We start from the raw sequence: 18,108 nt of genomic DNA, 5'->3' as shown, positions 1-18,108 counted from the left end.
ACACTGATAACTTCTTAAGTTACACTGATTTTTAATGTACATTTGAATTTTTTAATACTAGTATTGATTGATTACACAACTTTCCTTTCCATGTTTTATTTGAGAACAATATTGCATGAAGAGTATATGATAAAAACACCTTATATGTCCTTATCTAGATATTGTGCCTTATATTGTGCAAGACTTCTTTCAAATGATTCTCATATACCATTTACTTTATTCGAACATTTACTTGTTTGAAAAGTCAATAAAATATATTTCACAAAGCTTGATAATCTTGTTTACTCGCCAGTCTTCCCGTAGAAGTAGTAGTTTATAATATTACTAAAGGAAGTATTCAGTATCTGTATCAAAATACAGAATGATCAATGATCGATTTTAGAAGAAAAGCTGACTCCTGAAAGTTCAAGAGGTGGGATCCGTTGCCTAGAAAAAGTAAGCATCCCTCGTTGACAGGTTAATTATATTGCCGCGATGAGCCTACACAACTGAATCTCTATGATATCAATTCATTTACAAAGTCTCTCCTCAGCCATCCTTTTTTCTCTGACTAGCCAGCTGTAGATCTACACTACTCCAAATCCATTAATCTAAAGAATTTAACTTGTCATTTTTTTAGTTGTTTGTTATAGTAGGCTTTACAATTACCTAATTTCAGATTCAATAGAGAATAAAAGACAATGAAATTTTCAACATCAACATAATTTTTTTTTATCCAGAGAACAATTGGATGCCATCAAGAGAGAATTTTTAAAAATGCACTTCTTGTCTTTCAAACTGAAGAAATTTCATGTTTAAATTTTGAAACATGCGTTTCAATCTTATTAAAATTTATTTAAATGTTTCAAATCCGCTACCACTTCTGAAACATCTGACATCCCATTCGGGGTCACATCAGAGCGACCTTTCAATTATGAATACATGTACAAGTAAACACAAACACTTTGGCCATGTAGATTCAAGCCTCGGTAAACAGTTCTCAAATTAATTCCACGGCTACATATCATCATTATTGATACTGTCTTACGTTGAATTAAAGTAATTTTGGAATAAATTTCATGTATCTTCTGCAGTCTGGCATCTAAACGTGAATAATGCAAACGAAAGAGCACAAACTATACAAGATACCCCACACGTCATACATAACACAACTTTTGCAATGCATATCTTTTTACTACAAAACTCCTCGGGTGTTTTGGTTGGGTGGTGAAAACAAGAAACCCATCTGAACTATAGCCAGGATTTCGGAGGAACCATTTTCTTTCCCTAATCGAAGATTCACTCTTACATGACCCCAAATAGGATGTTGTTAGATGTTTGAGAAGCAGTAGCGGATTCGGAACATCTAATTTTAATTAGATTGCATCCATCTGTGACATCAGTTTGGAATGTTATTGGTTTTACTATTGAGTAAAGTATTACAAAAACAGAATGTCTGGGTTTTCTCTTGTTCTCTGATGACATTGGACAAAGATATGCATACTTAAATATTATCATTTTATGCACTTTTTCGGTACATATTAGATGAAAGCATGCTAACCGCTTTTCAGTACTTTCAGTACTTTGATTGAAAAAGGTATGTAGAAAAATAACAACTATAACCCGTAAAAAAAATGATGACCCCCCCCCCCCCCACACACACACACACACACCCTAATAACAAACACAAATTCCAAAAATACAACCTCTCTCAAATAATTTTTTAAAATAAATGTCCATTTTACCTCGGTTTGATTATACTGCAACAAATGGGAACTTTAAACGAACATTTTCAACAAAAAATGTTTTATGTTTTTGGACAAATCTTCCATATATATAAGTGTATATATAATTCTTTAATAGTTATATTTCTTTATTTCTCATCATGACACATGTTTTTTTTTTTTTGTTTTTTTTGTTTTTTGTTTTTTATAGATTTCGTACTTAGTCAACAGAAAAATACGTTAACGATTTGACTACGCCCAAATATTTAACGGCTTTGCAACACATCTTTATTAAATAAACTGAGTATTTGAATAAATCTTTCATTATACAACCAGAACCAGTTTGCAAGTAGTCTATCAAGATCTATAAGGAGATCGGTGGATTTCGTCATGTAAAAAATGAAGAGATCAATTCAAAACTTGTTTAAATCAAATGAATCAAACTTTATATAGTGAATGCTTTAATATCAGTTTCTAGTAAATCCAATGAACTCAAATAAGAATGTGCCATTATGTAGACGTTTAACCAATACCCTTGTGTTAAGTTAAGTACACCAGAGAATTGGAGATTACTTTTAGGTGTGTACTTAAAAAGAAAACGAAACAAATAAAATGACAAAGGGGAGAGAATCTAATGTACATGGCTGTCCAGTGGGGACATTGTGGGCAGTATATTTCACTTCAAGAGATTTCTATCAAATTAGACATTTAGATATGACACTGAGTATACAAATAATATTCAGCTATAATCTGATTTAAGTACATATTAATTAGAATTCATTGCCCCCTTTTTAGAATGAACATTAATTTGTTTGTTTGTTGTTTACCGTCCCTCTCAAAATTTTTCAATCAAGCGGAGACGCTGCAAATTTTGACGCTTACTCGGCACTCAGGGTCACTGAGCAGTGAGGATTCTTTTTCGTGCCAGCATCTACTGTGACACGCAACCTCGGTTTTGAAGGACTGGTTTCAAGGTTCTAGAGTGGGGTTCGAACCCGCGACGTAAGGATCAACTCCTTATTTTCGACTCTAGAGCAGACATCTTGCCACTGCGCCACGAGGACGTTATTGAATTATTGAATCAGAAGTTGTTCTTTAAAAACATTTGGCACATGGCTATCTAAAGGTAGTCATTAGATTTTATCCCCCCAACTACTGAGTAATCTCCCCCTTTTCGGTTGATACACTTCCATGGAAGCTAGTGATACATGTATTAATCATTCATATTAATTATTACCAGCAAATGAATTAAACAAGCAATTTCCTTACAATGGCAACCCACGCGACTGGCATGTAAAGGACAAATCGAATTTAATCATACAGTATAAGCCTGCATAATGGCTATAGTACATGCTGATGATTGTGAAAATTTAATATAGAATTAGGAACATTGATTCCATAAAACTTGAAGCAAGTCAGAAATGGATCCGTAGCCTTGTGCAAAATCATGTGCCACTGATTGAAAATTGATAGACATGTTCATTCTGTTCAAGGTTTAATTATATTATAATTTTTTCCTCTGTCTGAAATTAACTGACTTCGCTTTTTTTAACCGTAGGGCCAGGTGCACGTGAAGTCTTTAGGTTAAAAGCTACGAACATTTGAGTGTCGTGCAGTACACATTCATATAAAAGTTGACAGAATGATTAACAATTTGTGAATAATAAGTAGTCTATTGCATTATGCTTCAAAACTCTTTTATCAAAATGGATGATTCGAAATGTTATTCAACTGCCGTGAAACTTAAATCTTACATAATAATAATAATGGCGTGGTTCAATTTCTTTGAATAATTTATGAAAGTATTCCATGTACAGGATGGCATTTTTTTTCTTCCTGGAAAATATCACTTTTTTAACTGTAGACCCCCCCCCCTTTTTTTTTTTTTTTAGAAAAAAACATTTGATTGTTTACACTTAAGATCGTTTCTACATGTGGTTATACTCGTTGTTTATATCTAATCGGATAGTCGTCAAATACTATTTGGATCACAGGTACTTGAGTCTTGATTTATAAATATGTATGTACCCTATCGTCGCAAACAACGGGTTTTGAGTCCGCCAGCTTCCTCAATCGATGTGAATCACCCGTGGGTTACCACAATGGTACTTATTGAAATTTGAAAAAGTACTTCTTTTTACATATCAGTAAGGGACATACATATTTATAAACCAAGACCCAAGTACCTGTGATTTGGATAGCTGCTGTTTACATTAATTCGGAAAGATGCTGTTTACATCTATATTCGGGTGACCTACATGTATTCGGGTGACCATCGTTTGCATAAACATGTATTCGGGAGACCATTGTTTGCATAAACATGTATTCGGGAGACCATTGTTTGCATATAAATGTACAGGGTGGCCGTTGTTTACATTCACATTTTACATTCACATCTATAAGCTGTTTCACTGCTCTTTGTTAATTACATCTTTTCGAGTGACTGTAAGTTGACGCCCTGCCACGGTTTTGACGAACAGACGTCAGAGAAATAACTAAGTCATATCCACCCAGATTTTATAAAGGTCGCTAGTAGCTGCAATGTCATGATCATCTCTCAGGATCTTACTTACTGTTCTTTAAAGCGGAACTGGATTGGGTGTTCCCAAAAATTTTCAATGGCATAACAAACATTCTGAGAGAACTAAATATATACTGATGAAAATTTAATTTGTACATGTGTCGTTCTTTTAGATTTTCAATTATTATTCCTTAAATATTAAACATGATAGAAAATATCAAAGAAATTGTTGCATTGTTAGACGATATTTTTTTTTTAACAGATCACGAGAAAACAAAAAGTTTTAAAATTGATGATATATATACATTTCGCATACTATATGATATAACAATACTAAGAAGAATAACTCATACACGTAACACGACGATCATCCTCAAGGTAGGAAATGGAAATGCAAACATCAGAGACAAATGGAAAAGACGCATTTTCTGGTCTGTATCTATGATTTTATCAAATACATGAATAAGAAGCTACTGCTTGGGTTCTAAGTACTCCTTCATGATACTGTGTAAAGGCCATTACTTTACAGAATTTTGGGTCTGATTCTCATGCAATATAAAAAAACCTGGGGTGTAGTAAAAAGATCTTGACACTCCAATTTTTGTAGGTCAGATTAAAGCGATCCTGAGGCCTGTGTTTCCCTCCTTATGTTTAAAGTTTGTCATCTTTACTGTGCCTCGGAGTAGAGAATATTGTCAAAAATCGCGGTATATAGATATAGATAGAAAGAGAGAGGAACTCTAAAACTTCAACTGTTCGGACCCTTGATGCTTACAAGTCACAAAGATTTAAGTTTAGTATTTTCAAGAGGCTCAATCGACCGACGGACAGGTTCATACAGTTAAGTTAAGTAAGTGTTAATTTGGTAATTTATCAAGTTACAGCATGATATAGTTCTGTATTAAAAAAGTAAACTGGATTTGAAGACTTTAACATTTTCTAATTCAGAAAAAAACACCAGCTATCACTCAGATGAGAGAGAGAGAGAGAGAGAGAGAGAGAGAGAGAGAGAGAGAGAGAGAGAGAGAGAGAGAGAGAGTCAAACTTTTAATACTATATTTCAGGAAAAAAAAATGTTTATAATACGTTCGTCCGTATATTTGTCTCTCAGTCTCAGAATAAATAGCTTTCAGACTACATTTCTTGACAACAGCACCTTGCTGAAGTTACTCGGATGCAATGGTATTTTTGCCAATGGTGCACACAATTCACACGAAAGATGAACAAATAAGTGACAAACTTGAGAAAACATGTTGAATATTAAAAGATAACAAGCTATACCTCGTAATAAATTTCCCCGATACCCGCATTAACTCCAGCGGGACAGTGACCGGTTAGATAGGTATTCCGTCCAATATAAACCTGTGTCAATGTCAATGTATATTCTGAAATTTATAAAGACTACCTATGTATGTATATCCAGTCACAGGTATTTGTGGACAGGATCCCCCCCCCTCCCCCACATACACCCCTGGTCAAAATATTTTTTTCTTTTTTTTTTCTCATGAATTATGTTTCTAGTACTTATTTACAACGTATTCCATGTGAAAAATCCAAAAATAACATAGATTTAACGATTTACAAAAAAAGTCATAATACCAGGGGTATGACTTTTTTTTAGCATTAGTACTTAAATCTATGTTATTTTTTGGATTTTTCATATGGAATACGTTGTAAAAAAGTACTAAAAACATAATTCATGAGAAATAAAGAAAAAAAATATTTTGACCAGGGGTGTATATGGGAGAGGGGGGGGGGGGGTTCCTGTCCTCAAGTACCTGTGTATCCGGTTTATATTATGGACATTTATGGATAGAACAAAAGTACACAACAAGGTTACTTGTAAGAAACTGTGGCACTTTGCTTATTTTTGAATGAAGTTGAGGTAGGATTCTTCTCACTCAAAACTATATTTCTTGTATTTAAAAATTAATGAAATTTTCAACGAATCAAGAAGACAATATTACTAGGTGACAGTATCAGTTATATTAGTTTTGACCGTTTTATATTAGAGTCAAGGTTAAGTCCAGCTCATTGCCTTTTCCCTGGACATTAATGATAAAAACTAGTTTTAATTGTAACGGGGACCGTAACAGATGTTCCCCAAATGCTCCCCAACTCCCCTTTTGTGCCATTTTGCTGTAGACTTTTTAGAAAATATGCTCAGTATCAAAGATTTCATTAAAGAATTATAAAAACTACAATGATATCAACTAAATGTCATTTAAAGGAAAAAGATATGTTTATGGTTTAGACAACTTGCCATCATCATCTTGAATATGCATGCATGCATGTGCATGCGCATGCAAGATGATCATGGCAAGTTGTCTTAACCATAAACATATCTTATTATCGTTAGAATCAATAAAAAAAGTCATAAAAATATAAATGTAACCGTTTTTCAAAATTTTGTGGTCATTTACGTATTGTGTACGTGCCTGCATGCATGTCCTTGCGTTCAATTTTGATAGTTGCATAAGGTAGGAATCCATTATGCCTATTCATATTCTAAATTTCATACCGTTTTGTTGAGAACCAAGAAAGTTATAGGCATTTAAAGTTTCAGCCAATCACATTGCAGCACACGTGCATGCGTATGCTTTCATGATTATTCTTATATCTCATGCTATAGATCTTCATAATGTATGACTATTTAATCTTGTCTAAACTTCTAATATATCTTTACATTATGAGTTTCAAATTTTTTTTTCATCCAAAAATAAAACAGTTACGCCTATATCAATTATATTGGCCATTTCTCGTGCACGTGCACGCTCTTGTAAGCACATGCGCGCAAAATGACCTTCGTTCCGCAAATCTACATAACAAGCCTTCTTACCCTTAAAAGGTTTCACCATCAGATGTGTAGTTTACAACATCACTCGCGGACAAATTTTCCCAGGAAGAAAAATAATAATAATAGTAAGAAACAGAGTAAAAACAATATGTTCCCCATTTATGTTTGGGGAACATAATAACTGCATCAAATCATGCAATATAGGGTCTTCTATTTCAAAAGATTAAATGTTCTTCTTTTTGCATAAAAAGATATTACCATATAGGGTGTATAAAATGATATTACCAAAGTGACACAAACAATTTAAAGTTAAATTGAAAAAAAAACAGTTTCTTGGAAACAACATGAAAACTCGCGTTAATTTTCTTATACATACATTTTGATATACATCATAGAAATCTGAAACAGAATGAAAACAAATCCATCCTTTCCCTGTGCTAGTGTGCTAGAACTGGCCATGAGTTCTAATGAAGATTCACAAAGTCATCTTCAAAAATTGAAGCAATATACTCAGTACTATATGTTGCTTGTATGATAAAAAGGTGTTGAACACTAGAGTAAAGTGTACACATCTTCTTAGTGTAGTCAGTTTTTTTCTGAAAATATTGATCTTTTTAGCCGAATCAATCGCTTTAACTGGCTGGAGCCTGGAATAGCCCTCCTGTGTAAATTACGAACAATTAAACTAGAGGAAGGTTACCAAAACAAAATACAAAGGTGAATCGGGAAAATCGTTTAAAAAATGAACACACAAAAACATTCCGGGAAAACAATAATTTTAACGAGGCTTCCTTTCCAAGGACATAAGAGCAATTTGTGTAATGATTATCAAAGGTCGGACTAAAGTTATATACAAAGACTATATACAGACGTAAGAAAAACGAAACGCTGGGGAAATATTTCATCAATTATACATTCTCTTGTCCAGATACACAACGCTGATAATCAACAAAATCAATCGCAAAAAACCTCCTGTGTGGAGCTTTAGGTTGGGGCCTAATACCTCCCTAACGGAGTAACATGTGGTCACCACACAATACTGTGTAATATAATAGCGGTAATGATGAACGGAAAATTGTCATATGTGTACACACATACTTTATTCTAAAATACAATGAACATGCCTTGCTTCAAAAGCAAGCAGAAAAGGGATAAGAAACGACAAAGGCGGAATGTCCGTATATGTGATTATGATGAAAACGGAAGGCAATTTGGGATTCCATATTTTGAGCCACTGAGATACGATACACCACGTCAAAGAGGTACCTAGAATTAAATTAAATTCTATAATACTATGCAATAAACCGATCACAGTTGATTTAATGACTCACCTTAAAACCATAATTTGAAAGCTAAATTAAAATTCGATAAATTGCAATCTCAGGGAAATTCGAAAGACACCTAATACTAATATAATTGGAGATAATTTGAGAAAAGATTAAAATGTTGTGATATTTTTTTTTATAATAACGAGTCCATAAAAAAACACGTTGTGGAAGTTTTTTTCCTGTGTAATGCTCAAACTTCGACAAGATTAGGAGTCAGAAGCAAAAGTTGCAACTACGTTTTCTCGGGTCGAAGAACAAACTATCATTTGAAAGGATTTGTATATAGAGTAAGTGGTCACTTAGAAACAACTGGTAGATACCACAGGAGTTCGCATACCTATCAATTATACCGAAATTTTCACTAAATAAAAAAGATACGTAATACGTATAATAATAACAACACCTTGTGTTATTATTATAGGTATTACGTATCTTTTTTATTTACCGAAAATTTCGGCAAAATTGATAGGTACGCGAACCCCTGTGTACTCGTAGATACTAAGATAACTTTTTAAAAGGAAATAATCATGTAATCAGTTATCATCTTTGGACACTGTCCTCCTGAAATACTTTATTCTAACAAATAAAATATCAATTGTCATCTACAAATATTGCTTACTTTAAGGATAGATGATACGTTCCTCAATAGTATATTTTTTTCTCAGATTTTACCATTGAAGAATTTCTACTTTATTGTGTATTTCGCGAAAAAATTAGGTACATATTGCCAGGAATTTGTGTAAGATACCAGATGATAAAATCCTTTTGGAGAAAAAAACACTTAATTTGCCAATATCACATTTTGTAGTGTTTAAATGTTTAAAGACATTCAAAAATCAGTTTAGAAATCAGAAGGTAATAAAAATTTTGAATACCATAACTCCCTATTGCCCCGCACACTCCTCTTAAGGTCAGACGATACGTTCCTCGAATATCTATTTTGCATATCATCGCATTGTATGGAAAATATTCAAAATTTTTATTACCTTCTGATTTCTAAACTGATTTCTGAATGTCTTTAAAAAATTTAAACACTAAAAAATGTGATATTGGCAAATTATGTATTTTTTCCAAAAGGATTTATAGGAAACAACATCATCTGGTATTTCACTGCAAAAGCTTGAAAGCTTCTTGACGTATCACCCGGAAATGAAAGTTTCAGAAATATGAATTTATCTTGACCTTTTACCTAAGAAAATATTGAGGTCTTCCTTAAGCCATAGGAAGTTGAATGGTATAAAAATTCATTACAAAGGCTCAAAGTGACACTGGGACCTCACATCTACATATTCAAACTATATGTATTATTTTTTCCCTTAAAGATTGATGAACTGAAGACTTCAAAAGTGTTTAATTTTACGGCAGAGAACACAAGCTTCGTATAACTTTAAAATTCTGAATTTCTAACATTTGTTTTTATTAGACTCATATTTTTGCAAAATGGACATGTTAAAACGAATCATTGAATTAATTTCAACACCTTGATATACATTCTATTCACAGATGTGCGCTTTTAGGATATCAGTTTTTCCTGTTTAAGCCTTTGAGGACAAAATTGTATTCATCTCCATCATTTGATCTTCGAATTCCTCTGAATTTCCTTTCTATAAATTTTAATATAGCACAAAATGTTCAAATCGTCTTCCTAAAAAGGCGAGCATTCATAGTTCTCGTTTTTGGTTTACCAAAATACCACAATACGCGTATTTCCGTAGACTGAATGCAGATTCTATAATATTTCTAAGTCAGAAATGGGGTAATTAGGGCGGATTTAGTTTCCTATCCGGTGCCTTCAGGAGTATCGGGAGACACAGGCTTATAAATGCTCCAATAATGGAGTTTATCGTCCTATGATTGCAGTCACATTAGAGACGGGGGTATTGCTATTATTGAAAAAAGGCGTTATATAATATCGTCCTTATACCAATAAAATGATACCCGGCTAAGTCCTGGGATGGTGAGGTTTCAGAAGAGGGTTTATAATTTATTCTCAGTTTTATCCTCATAAACCAGAATTTATCAAAAATTCTTTCACTGTATCTTGCATGTCCGCGTAAGTGTATTGTATATAATTATTCAATGAATTAAAGCTTATATGTAGCCAGGAATTTTGAAAGTGTGTTATTTAAGGATTTTGGACAGTTTAGGTATCGAGTGAGCGATAGAATTGACTATTTTGTCTCGGGGCTACCTGTAGTCTGACAGGTCGATAAACATGTGTATTATCTCTCCCAGTATGGTCATTAAACCGAAACAAATCAATTTCTTAGCCGTGTTTTTGCAAATTAGTTTAAAATATTTCCCTCAGCCGAGCCTCTTGTATTTAGTTTCCAAAGGTTGAAAATAAGACAGGCTTTTTAGGGAAGGAGATGTGTTCGTGAATCGGGGGTTTTTAAGATTATTTTCCAGAGCATTTGCGCTCAATCTTTTAATATGTTAATCAAATGGACTACCTCTCCGCAGGTGAAATGTGGTATTTAAAACTCAGGTAGTCTGTCTACCTGCATCATCTAGACGCCATTTTTTGCCATTGTTGTTTATATTATTGAATGAAAATACGCTGCACATATGTGATTTTTAATCAATAAAGGTGGATTAAAAAGAACTGCACACACCCAATCGCCAGGTATCTATCAAGGTGAGTTCCCTGCAAAAGCAGTTTATCAAAACGTTTCCATTTTCCATATCTAGTGGGGCGATATATATTCGTCAACAAACCATAAATATTCATTACAAAATTTAAACGTCGGCTGTTCAGTAAGTGTGTGGTTCTTGGCATTCCTTTTTTTGTCACACGCCATATTTACATTAATTTAAAGTAGAGGAGTCCTTTATCTGTGGTCCTCAGCAACCTGTCCAGAATTCGTTAGGACTGAATGAGCTTAACGCTTGGAAAGTATCGTTCTATTTAGTCATTGCCTAATCATGCAGGTAAGGTGTTAAAAGTCTTGTTTTTAAGTAATTGCGTTGTCTGTGTTTTGAATCCAGTACATCTGTGTGTTTTTTTTTCTCTCAGAGTTCATACATTATGATCAATATATCCACCACCACGTCAGGTTTTAAGTTAAGCAAAGCATTTTGCACAGTAGTTGAGATATAATTTTTCTTGAAAACATTCCCAAAGGTAAGAACATAGAGACGACACTTCCCTCACTGCTAGGGACAGAACAAGCTTCTGGAATGCGTCTTTTATCACCGATTCTTTATTGTTGTAAATCTCTACAGATATATTGCTTTTAAATTCGACGATATTTAACTTTTAATGAGAATGTTTACTGGGCCCTTATGCAGGCATCCTGTTGGTGTGTCAGATCATGATAACAAAGTATAAATCTGGCTGATCATAGTGTCGTCACCTTGTTCCTACCTTGTAAAAACTTGTATTTTGTGGTCGGACATGTACAAACTCTGAAATTATGAACAGGTAAGTTTGTTAAGATAATTAATGCGCCTCGTTTGGCCTCCTTAAATAATCGTGGTAGTAGATACTCTACTAAAAAATCTTGACATTTCCCTCTTCTCTTAAATTTGCAGAATTCTAAGGTCACATTTCAGAATTTTCATTAATTTTATAAATTAAGGCAAGGAATACATAAAATATTTGAAAACTCCCACCGTTCACACGTTGTTTTACTAAGTTTGCTACTAGCAGTGCTTAGTTAAAAATGTCATGGGTTTGTTTTTCTCTAACCCCCCCCCCCCAGGTGTCTGTACAGGAACTTCTTAGATTACAGGTGATGAAGAGGCGTGGTCAAGTCTCTCCCAAGCTTCATACCTGTACAACCAGGTGTGATGATCTGTTAGCTTTAAATTCAGTCAATATTCTAGGTGTTCCAATAAAAACGCATAGTTGTCAGGGTATTTATGTTATAGGAACTGAAAATCAACTGCAGGAATATTCAGAGCTGAAGATGAATAGATTAAGTCTTCGTTCTGCTTTATCTTTTAATATTTGCTAATTTTTTTGGAATATCGTTGTCTGCATGAGTCGATTTTCTTCCGGGTTTTTAAGATTTGAAGAAATACAAAATCACATGACTTAAGATATGAAGATATTGGACGCTTCGTTAAACTTGAATAAAAAATTATAAGGGTTCAACAGAATCTGTATGAACTCTGAATACAAACTTTGCATGATATGATTCAATGAACAAAAGGAGTGTTGGTAATGTAAATTAGACATGAAAAGAATTTTTTCACAGCAAAGCATACAGAAGTATACATTGCATATAATTATGACTTTAAGACATATAACTATTGAAAAAAGGAATTCTATTTGTCGGTTATCGAAGATTGCTTCTTTGGACTTGGTTCTATTTATTTTTTAAGGAATTCAATGCTTTATATTCATGTAAGCCAATTTCATAGTCATTTTTTTTTCTTTTGCTTGTTAGAAGTGACATACCTTGTTTTACTGCATGTCTACAATTTCTCGCTTTGACAAACATTTTCACCTGTAGAAAGTCATAAACCTGGTGTTTCAGGTCAAACTGAATTAACAAAACACAAAACTGCTGGAGTTTTCAGTTTGGAGAGGCGATAAAGTTTAACATTAAAAGATTTAGTGTACTTCACGAAATGTGTAGTTCTTATCTGTGGAATCCCCCTTTTGTAAGTCACCTTCGACGCATATTTAGGGAGGGGAAATAATTGGACTTGCATACATTAAGATTGTAATGATTAAGAACATGAAGAAGGGGGGTCATGAAAAGTTGTTTTGAACTTCTCCACGATGAATTTGTTCATGGTCACTAAAATTACAAATCATACCTTTAGTTACGTTGTACATGCCCTAATGAAGATCTAATATCGGCATTAATATGAATTTTAAATGAATGTAGCAATTCATAAAACCTGACATGAAAGATATATGTGCATGTAACAGCTGAAATCTTGATTTGCACACTTAAAATACGCCCCTATTTGGAACTGTTTGTACATTAGCTCTGTTTGCCTTAAAGAGAAAGGAGTCTTCGATCGCTGATTAGTCTCCCTTCCTTCTATGTAATGGTTCCTTAATATTGTACAGTGTTAATTAACACGGATAACGAACAGCCTTCTGTAGCCCCGGGGTACCATCATAACAAGTCAATGTTCCCAATTGATGTTGGTCAGTAATTTAATGGTCAGTTTGTTTACGTGTACTAGTATATGGTTCGTGTCCCTTCCCTCAGACGTGTGTGGTGACCGTCGGGTGCCGTTCCTTCTCTGACCAATACGGCCATTACAGTTGTTAAATGATGGAGGTAGAACGCATAACGCCCTGGAATCTCAGTGTTTACGATCAGTTTTCTGTGATAAGTATGGTTCCAGATTTTAGAATGCCTGGTATGTAGATATTAATGTACGAATTCTGAGCATTTTAAAATCTTTCCCCCTTTTTATGAAATTAAATAGGGTAGGTTGAAATTTCAACCCTTTAAAATGGAAACTGAGATAGAATGTACAGGTATAAATCAAAACAAGGCTAGCAAATGAGGTAGAGATTGTTAAGCACAGAGAACTTAATGAATATCTTTAGACTTACCTGAAAAATACCAACTATACGCCGCTAATGGTGTCAAATATTTTTAGGATGTATTGTTACTGTTGTTCCTGTATTATAGAGACAGGTTCTTGTTCTATATTTAATGTTAACGACCCTCCAGCATTGCTTAAGGTTCCTAATTATTTATAACTACCTATATACAGTTTTTTCTGATTAGTGAAATCGGTTTATTACATTATCGGTTTATTACAAAAGCACAAAAAGTTTTCTGTTTGTATTTCGAGTTCATATAAAGCTATTTTCTCGTTGAATTCATTTTTACTTTGAATTAAAATCACTTAGGTGAAAATGAAATGGTTAAATACTTCATTAATCGTAAGTTTAAAGTCATACTAATCAATGAATGCAAGAATGACTTGACTCATATAGGTAACAATCATAGTGCGTCTTGAGAAGTATAAACAAATATTATATTGATAAATCATTTTACGGATAAGTGTTTATGGTAGAAATCTTTAAAGTAGTGACACAAGGAACTAAATCTATATTTTTTTTTTACAGAAGCAGATGTGACAGTTGAACCCTTGCCTCGCCTTTGGGATTATACCTCCTATTTAGTGATGGAGCCACACGGAGAATTCGTACTTCAGTATCTTGGAAGTGAAGTTCTCGCCAAAGCTACATCGTCCGGTCTAGGAACCATTCAGAAACCTTTACGTGATCGTTATTTTGAGTTTAAAAAGCATTCAGGAAAGAAGCACAAGTCCAAAGACCTGCGTGAAGTAGCGCTCCATGTTAATGATAGGGGCGTAGCCGTTATTGTAGCGGGGACTCCCCCAGGGAGTGAACTGTATTACGACATGCAGTCAATCTCGTTCTACGAAGCTGTGCGATTCACGACCGTGAAAACTCACGATAAAAAGTATCAGGGTGGCTTTGTCCCTATAGATATCAATCGTGCTCCTAATACAGGTTCGGAAAAGCTGTTTACACCATTAGACAAAAAACACAGCAATTTAGCTAAGGTGGAGCACCCTCCTCTTTTGGCGCTTGTTATGAGAAAAAATACTGGTGTGCGAGCTCTGGAGTGCCATGGGTTTGTGTGTGATAACGAAAATCAAGCACTGGATATTGTCTCGTTGATAGCAATGTTACAATCTCCGAGAATGGATTCGGGGCGCCACGAGTTCATGAGACCCCCCTCTGATCCAAACTTTGAAAGAGAACCTCCATCACGGCGTCCTGATCTTCTACAACCAGCAGAAGACCAGCGGCTATTGCATTTAACAGACGAGCACCTTCGTGGCCCTCGACCCGGAGAGTGGAGGGACTACAGATCGGAATTAGAGGGACCGGACAGATACCCGAGAGATCCTTACGGTCCACCGGGACCACGGGAGGAATATTCGCAAAACTTATCGTCATCTGGAAGATTTGACAGCAGGTTTCCTCCTCAAAGTTACGAGGAAAATATACGATACAGACACGAGAGAGAACATTCCAGTGAATATCAACGACAACCTCCAGGCGAATTTCACCATGTACGACAGTCTTCTAACGAAATACGGCATGACCGCCCGCCATCAGACTATCGCTATGAAAGACAACCTTCCATGGAGTACAGACATGAGCGCCAACCATCTAGTGAACTCCAACATGAACGAAAAGTTTCTTCAGAATTCAGACATGAACGGAATCCGTCATCTGAATTTAGACACGAACGACAACTGTCGTCAGAATATCGCCATGAACGTCAAGGATCTGGAGACTTTCCAAGAGGAGAAAGGTATTCCAGGGATAGCTACGACTCGGGAGAAAGACGCGGGCGTCTAGAAACGAGAAATGATGATTACAAGATTCCACGAGTCATGTCACCCGGGCGCGTGCCCCCGGCTACAGCACCAAAGCCATCACGTGCACTGTCGCCTGGTCCCAGATCACCAATGGAGGATCGTTATTTAGGAAACGAGCCGCCAATCAAACGAGGTCTTCCTCGTACCCCGACAACTGTCGATGAACCACATTTTCCTTCACCAACACGTGACCGCCCTCCTTCGTTCAAAGGACCGGAATACTCTGCATCTAGTTTGGAGAGTAGACAGGAAATGGAAAATCAAAAATCCAAACCTGTTGCTCGAGTACCTCCTCATCTGGTCGCCGGGGTCAAAGTGCTTCCAACAGGATTCATGGCAGCTTTACAAAAGAAACAAGAGGAAAACAAGTCTCCACGGAGTCCCAAACAAGAGCGTTACGCTGAGGAGGACCCGTATGATAATGCAATGAGTAGAAAAGAGTTTTATGAGCGAGAATCAAAATATGATAGAGACTACAACCCCAATGCTCCCCCTGACCTTGTTCCCAGGGGTGACTACGACGACTATGATCATGTGATACGCAGAGACCAGGGTAGCTACTACCAACCAGGGCCCGGGAATTACAGGCATAGCGCCCCTCCGGAGGGTCTGGACAAACCTCAAAAACCCTGGTCTTACGACGAGCAATTCCAAAAATACGCACAAGATAAAAATCAAAATAGATCAAGTGAACCACATGGTGGGGAATACAGACAAGGAGAGATGGCGGACATGTTCTCCAAAATGAACGTGCAAAACCCAAATAAGCGACCCGAGGTGCTGGACACCGCCGGGACAAATTTTGAGCAATCGCTCGGATATTTTCCATAGTGCTTAAAAAATTAACATATCAATTATTGTATTGAATGTATAGCGACTTTTAAAATATTATCAGTGTAAAAAAATGGATGTAAATTTCCAAAGTGCATTTTCCGTATAGCCAAAAATTCACAGTTAATCTGTATTAATTACCTTTTTTATAAACCATTTTATTGTATGGAAAATCAAAAATCATTTCTGAAATAAACCTTTTATTGCATTTTCAGTCTGTTTTAGTCCGCCGTGATGATCTTGACAACCACTTATACACTGGATCATGCAATTCCTAATCCGAAGAATATCCTACGTTTTCCACGCTTTTTTACGGTTTTGTGTTTTCCTGGCAAGTAAAATATCGAAATTAAGAAAAAAAGCCTGGAAAACGTCAGAAATTTCCACTAATCGCTTCCATATTAACTTACCTTCTAAAGCATTTTGGGTAAGAGCTGTGTAATTGAGAACTTGAAAAAATACTATGAGTGCATTATTTTATTTCTATAAGAACGACTTAATCATAAATTATGTCATAAATGGCAAGATAGAACTTTAGCAGAGGTTCAATTTCAGTCATGTTCCCTGGGGTGCATGATGAAATATCATAGAGGAATCGGACTTTTGACCGGCCCCTAAAACAGCTTAAGAAACATTGGGACCTCTCTGACAAATCTGACTACTAGTAATTCCCCTACACTGTCCAAACTCAAATAATTAAATTTGCCAGTGATTTATCTTGCAAAAACAAGGTAAGGGTGGCAACCAGCAATTAAATTATTTTTTTAATATAATTTCAGACTTTATTTAGAAAATAGGGGTTGGGGAGGGATAGAAATATGCAAGAAATAAATTTTCAATGACAAGTCTTAAATTGTCCACTTATACAAGAAGAACAATCTGATGCCGTGTAAACACCAGCATTTTTGTTTCTCCAGTCATGCCTCAGGGACACAGGTGAAAGAACGAATGAAGTCGATAGGTTCTTCATTCACATATGAAAAAACTCTCAGAGAAAGTCATACCTATATGTACTTACTAGTGTAATAAGACTCGAGGTAACTCCATCATTTATAGCCACAAATTAGACCGAACAAGAGACGGATCTGGGGGATTGGGTATCACCCTAAGGATAAATTTATTTTGAAATGAAGTTTTGAAGTTTATTAAAAACCTTTTCCCGCAACATTCCCGTCTTGATCAAGATTAGATGAGTATAGGCTTTAAAGTTTACAAACGATATTCAGGTTACTGTTCACGCCCATGGACTTTCCGTCTATATGGTTCAGATTATACACTAGAGAAAAATATTTTTTGAACACTTAAGAAATTATACTGTATTGAACTGAGAATTTTGAGCACATCTACGGGGGGTATTTCAAGTTCAACACGGGGTATAATTGTCACTTACTCCGTGGAAAAATTTGCAAGGACAACGAAGCAAAATTCACTGTATATAAATAAAGTAAAATCATTTGTCATGCCTAATAAATTTATTAGAATGCTTACAATAATTAAAATTGATGAATAAATTGTAGTTTTCGTTTATTTAATTTAAATCCAAGGAAAGATCACTCTAACTGCATAAAAATACTACATAATTTGAAG

General features: G+C 35.1%; 1 protein-coding gene across 3 annotated transcripts; it reads left to right on the top strand.

Moving 5' to 3' along the window:
* Nucleotides 1-10,646: 10,646 nt before the first annotated feature.
* LOC134260146 (uncharacterized) lies at nt 10,647-16,676 on the top strand. Of its 3 annotated transcripts, none has more exons than XM_062742736.1 (2): nt 10,647-10,987; nt 14,399-16,675. In XM_062742736.1, exon 2 carries the CDS (start codon nt 14,458-14,460, stop codon nt 16,519-16,521), a length of 2,064 nt encoding a protein of 687 aa, XP_062598720.1. In that variant the 5' UTR covers nt 10,647-10,987; nt 14,399-14,457; the 3' UTR covers nt 16,522-16,675. The 3 variants fall into 3 exon arrangements, with proteins under 3 accessions (XP_062598720.1, XP_062598726.1, XP_062598733.1); XM_062742742.1 differs by lacking the exon at nt 10,647-10,987 and adding an exon at nt 11,088-11,280 and having other exon boundaries at nt 14,399-16,676; XM_062742749.1 differs by lacking the exon at nt 10,647-10,987 and adding an exon at nt 11,663-11,773 and having other exon boundaries at nt 14,399-16,676.
* The last annotated feature ends 1,432 nt before the right edge of the window (nt 16,677-18,108 follow it).

The sequence above is a fragment of the Saccostrea cucullata genome, unplaced genomic scaffold, assembly GCF_032062105.1.
Source record: "Saccostrea cucullata isolate Sc308-1 unplaced genomic scaffold, CSIRO_AGI_Scuc_v1 ctg3958, whole genome shotgun sequence".
In the NCBI taxonomy this organism is placed as follows: domain Eukaryota; kingdom Metazoa; phylum Mollusca; class Bivalvia; order Ostreida; family Ostreidae; genus Saccostrea; species Saccostrea cuccullata.
This window is presented reverse-complemented; position numbering and strand designations above follow the sequence as displayed.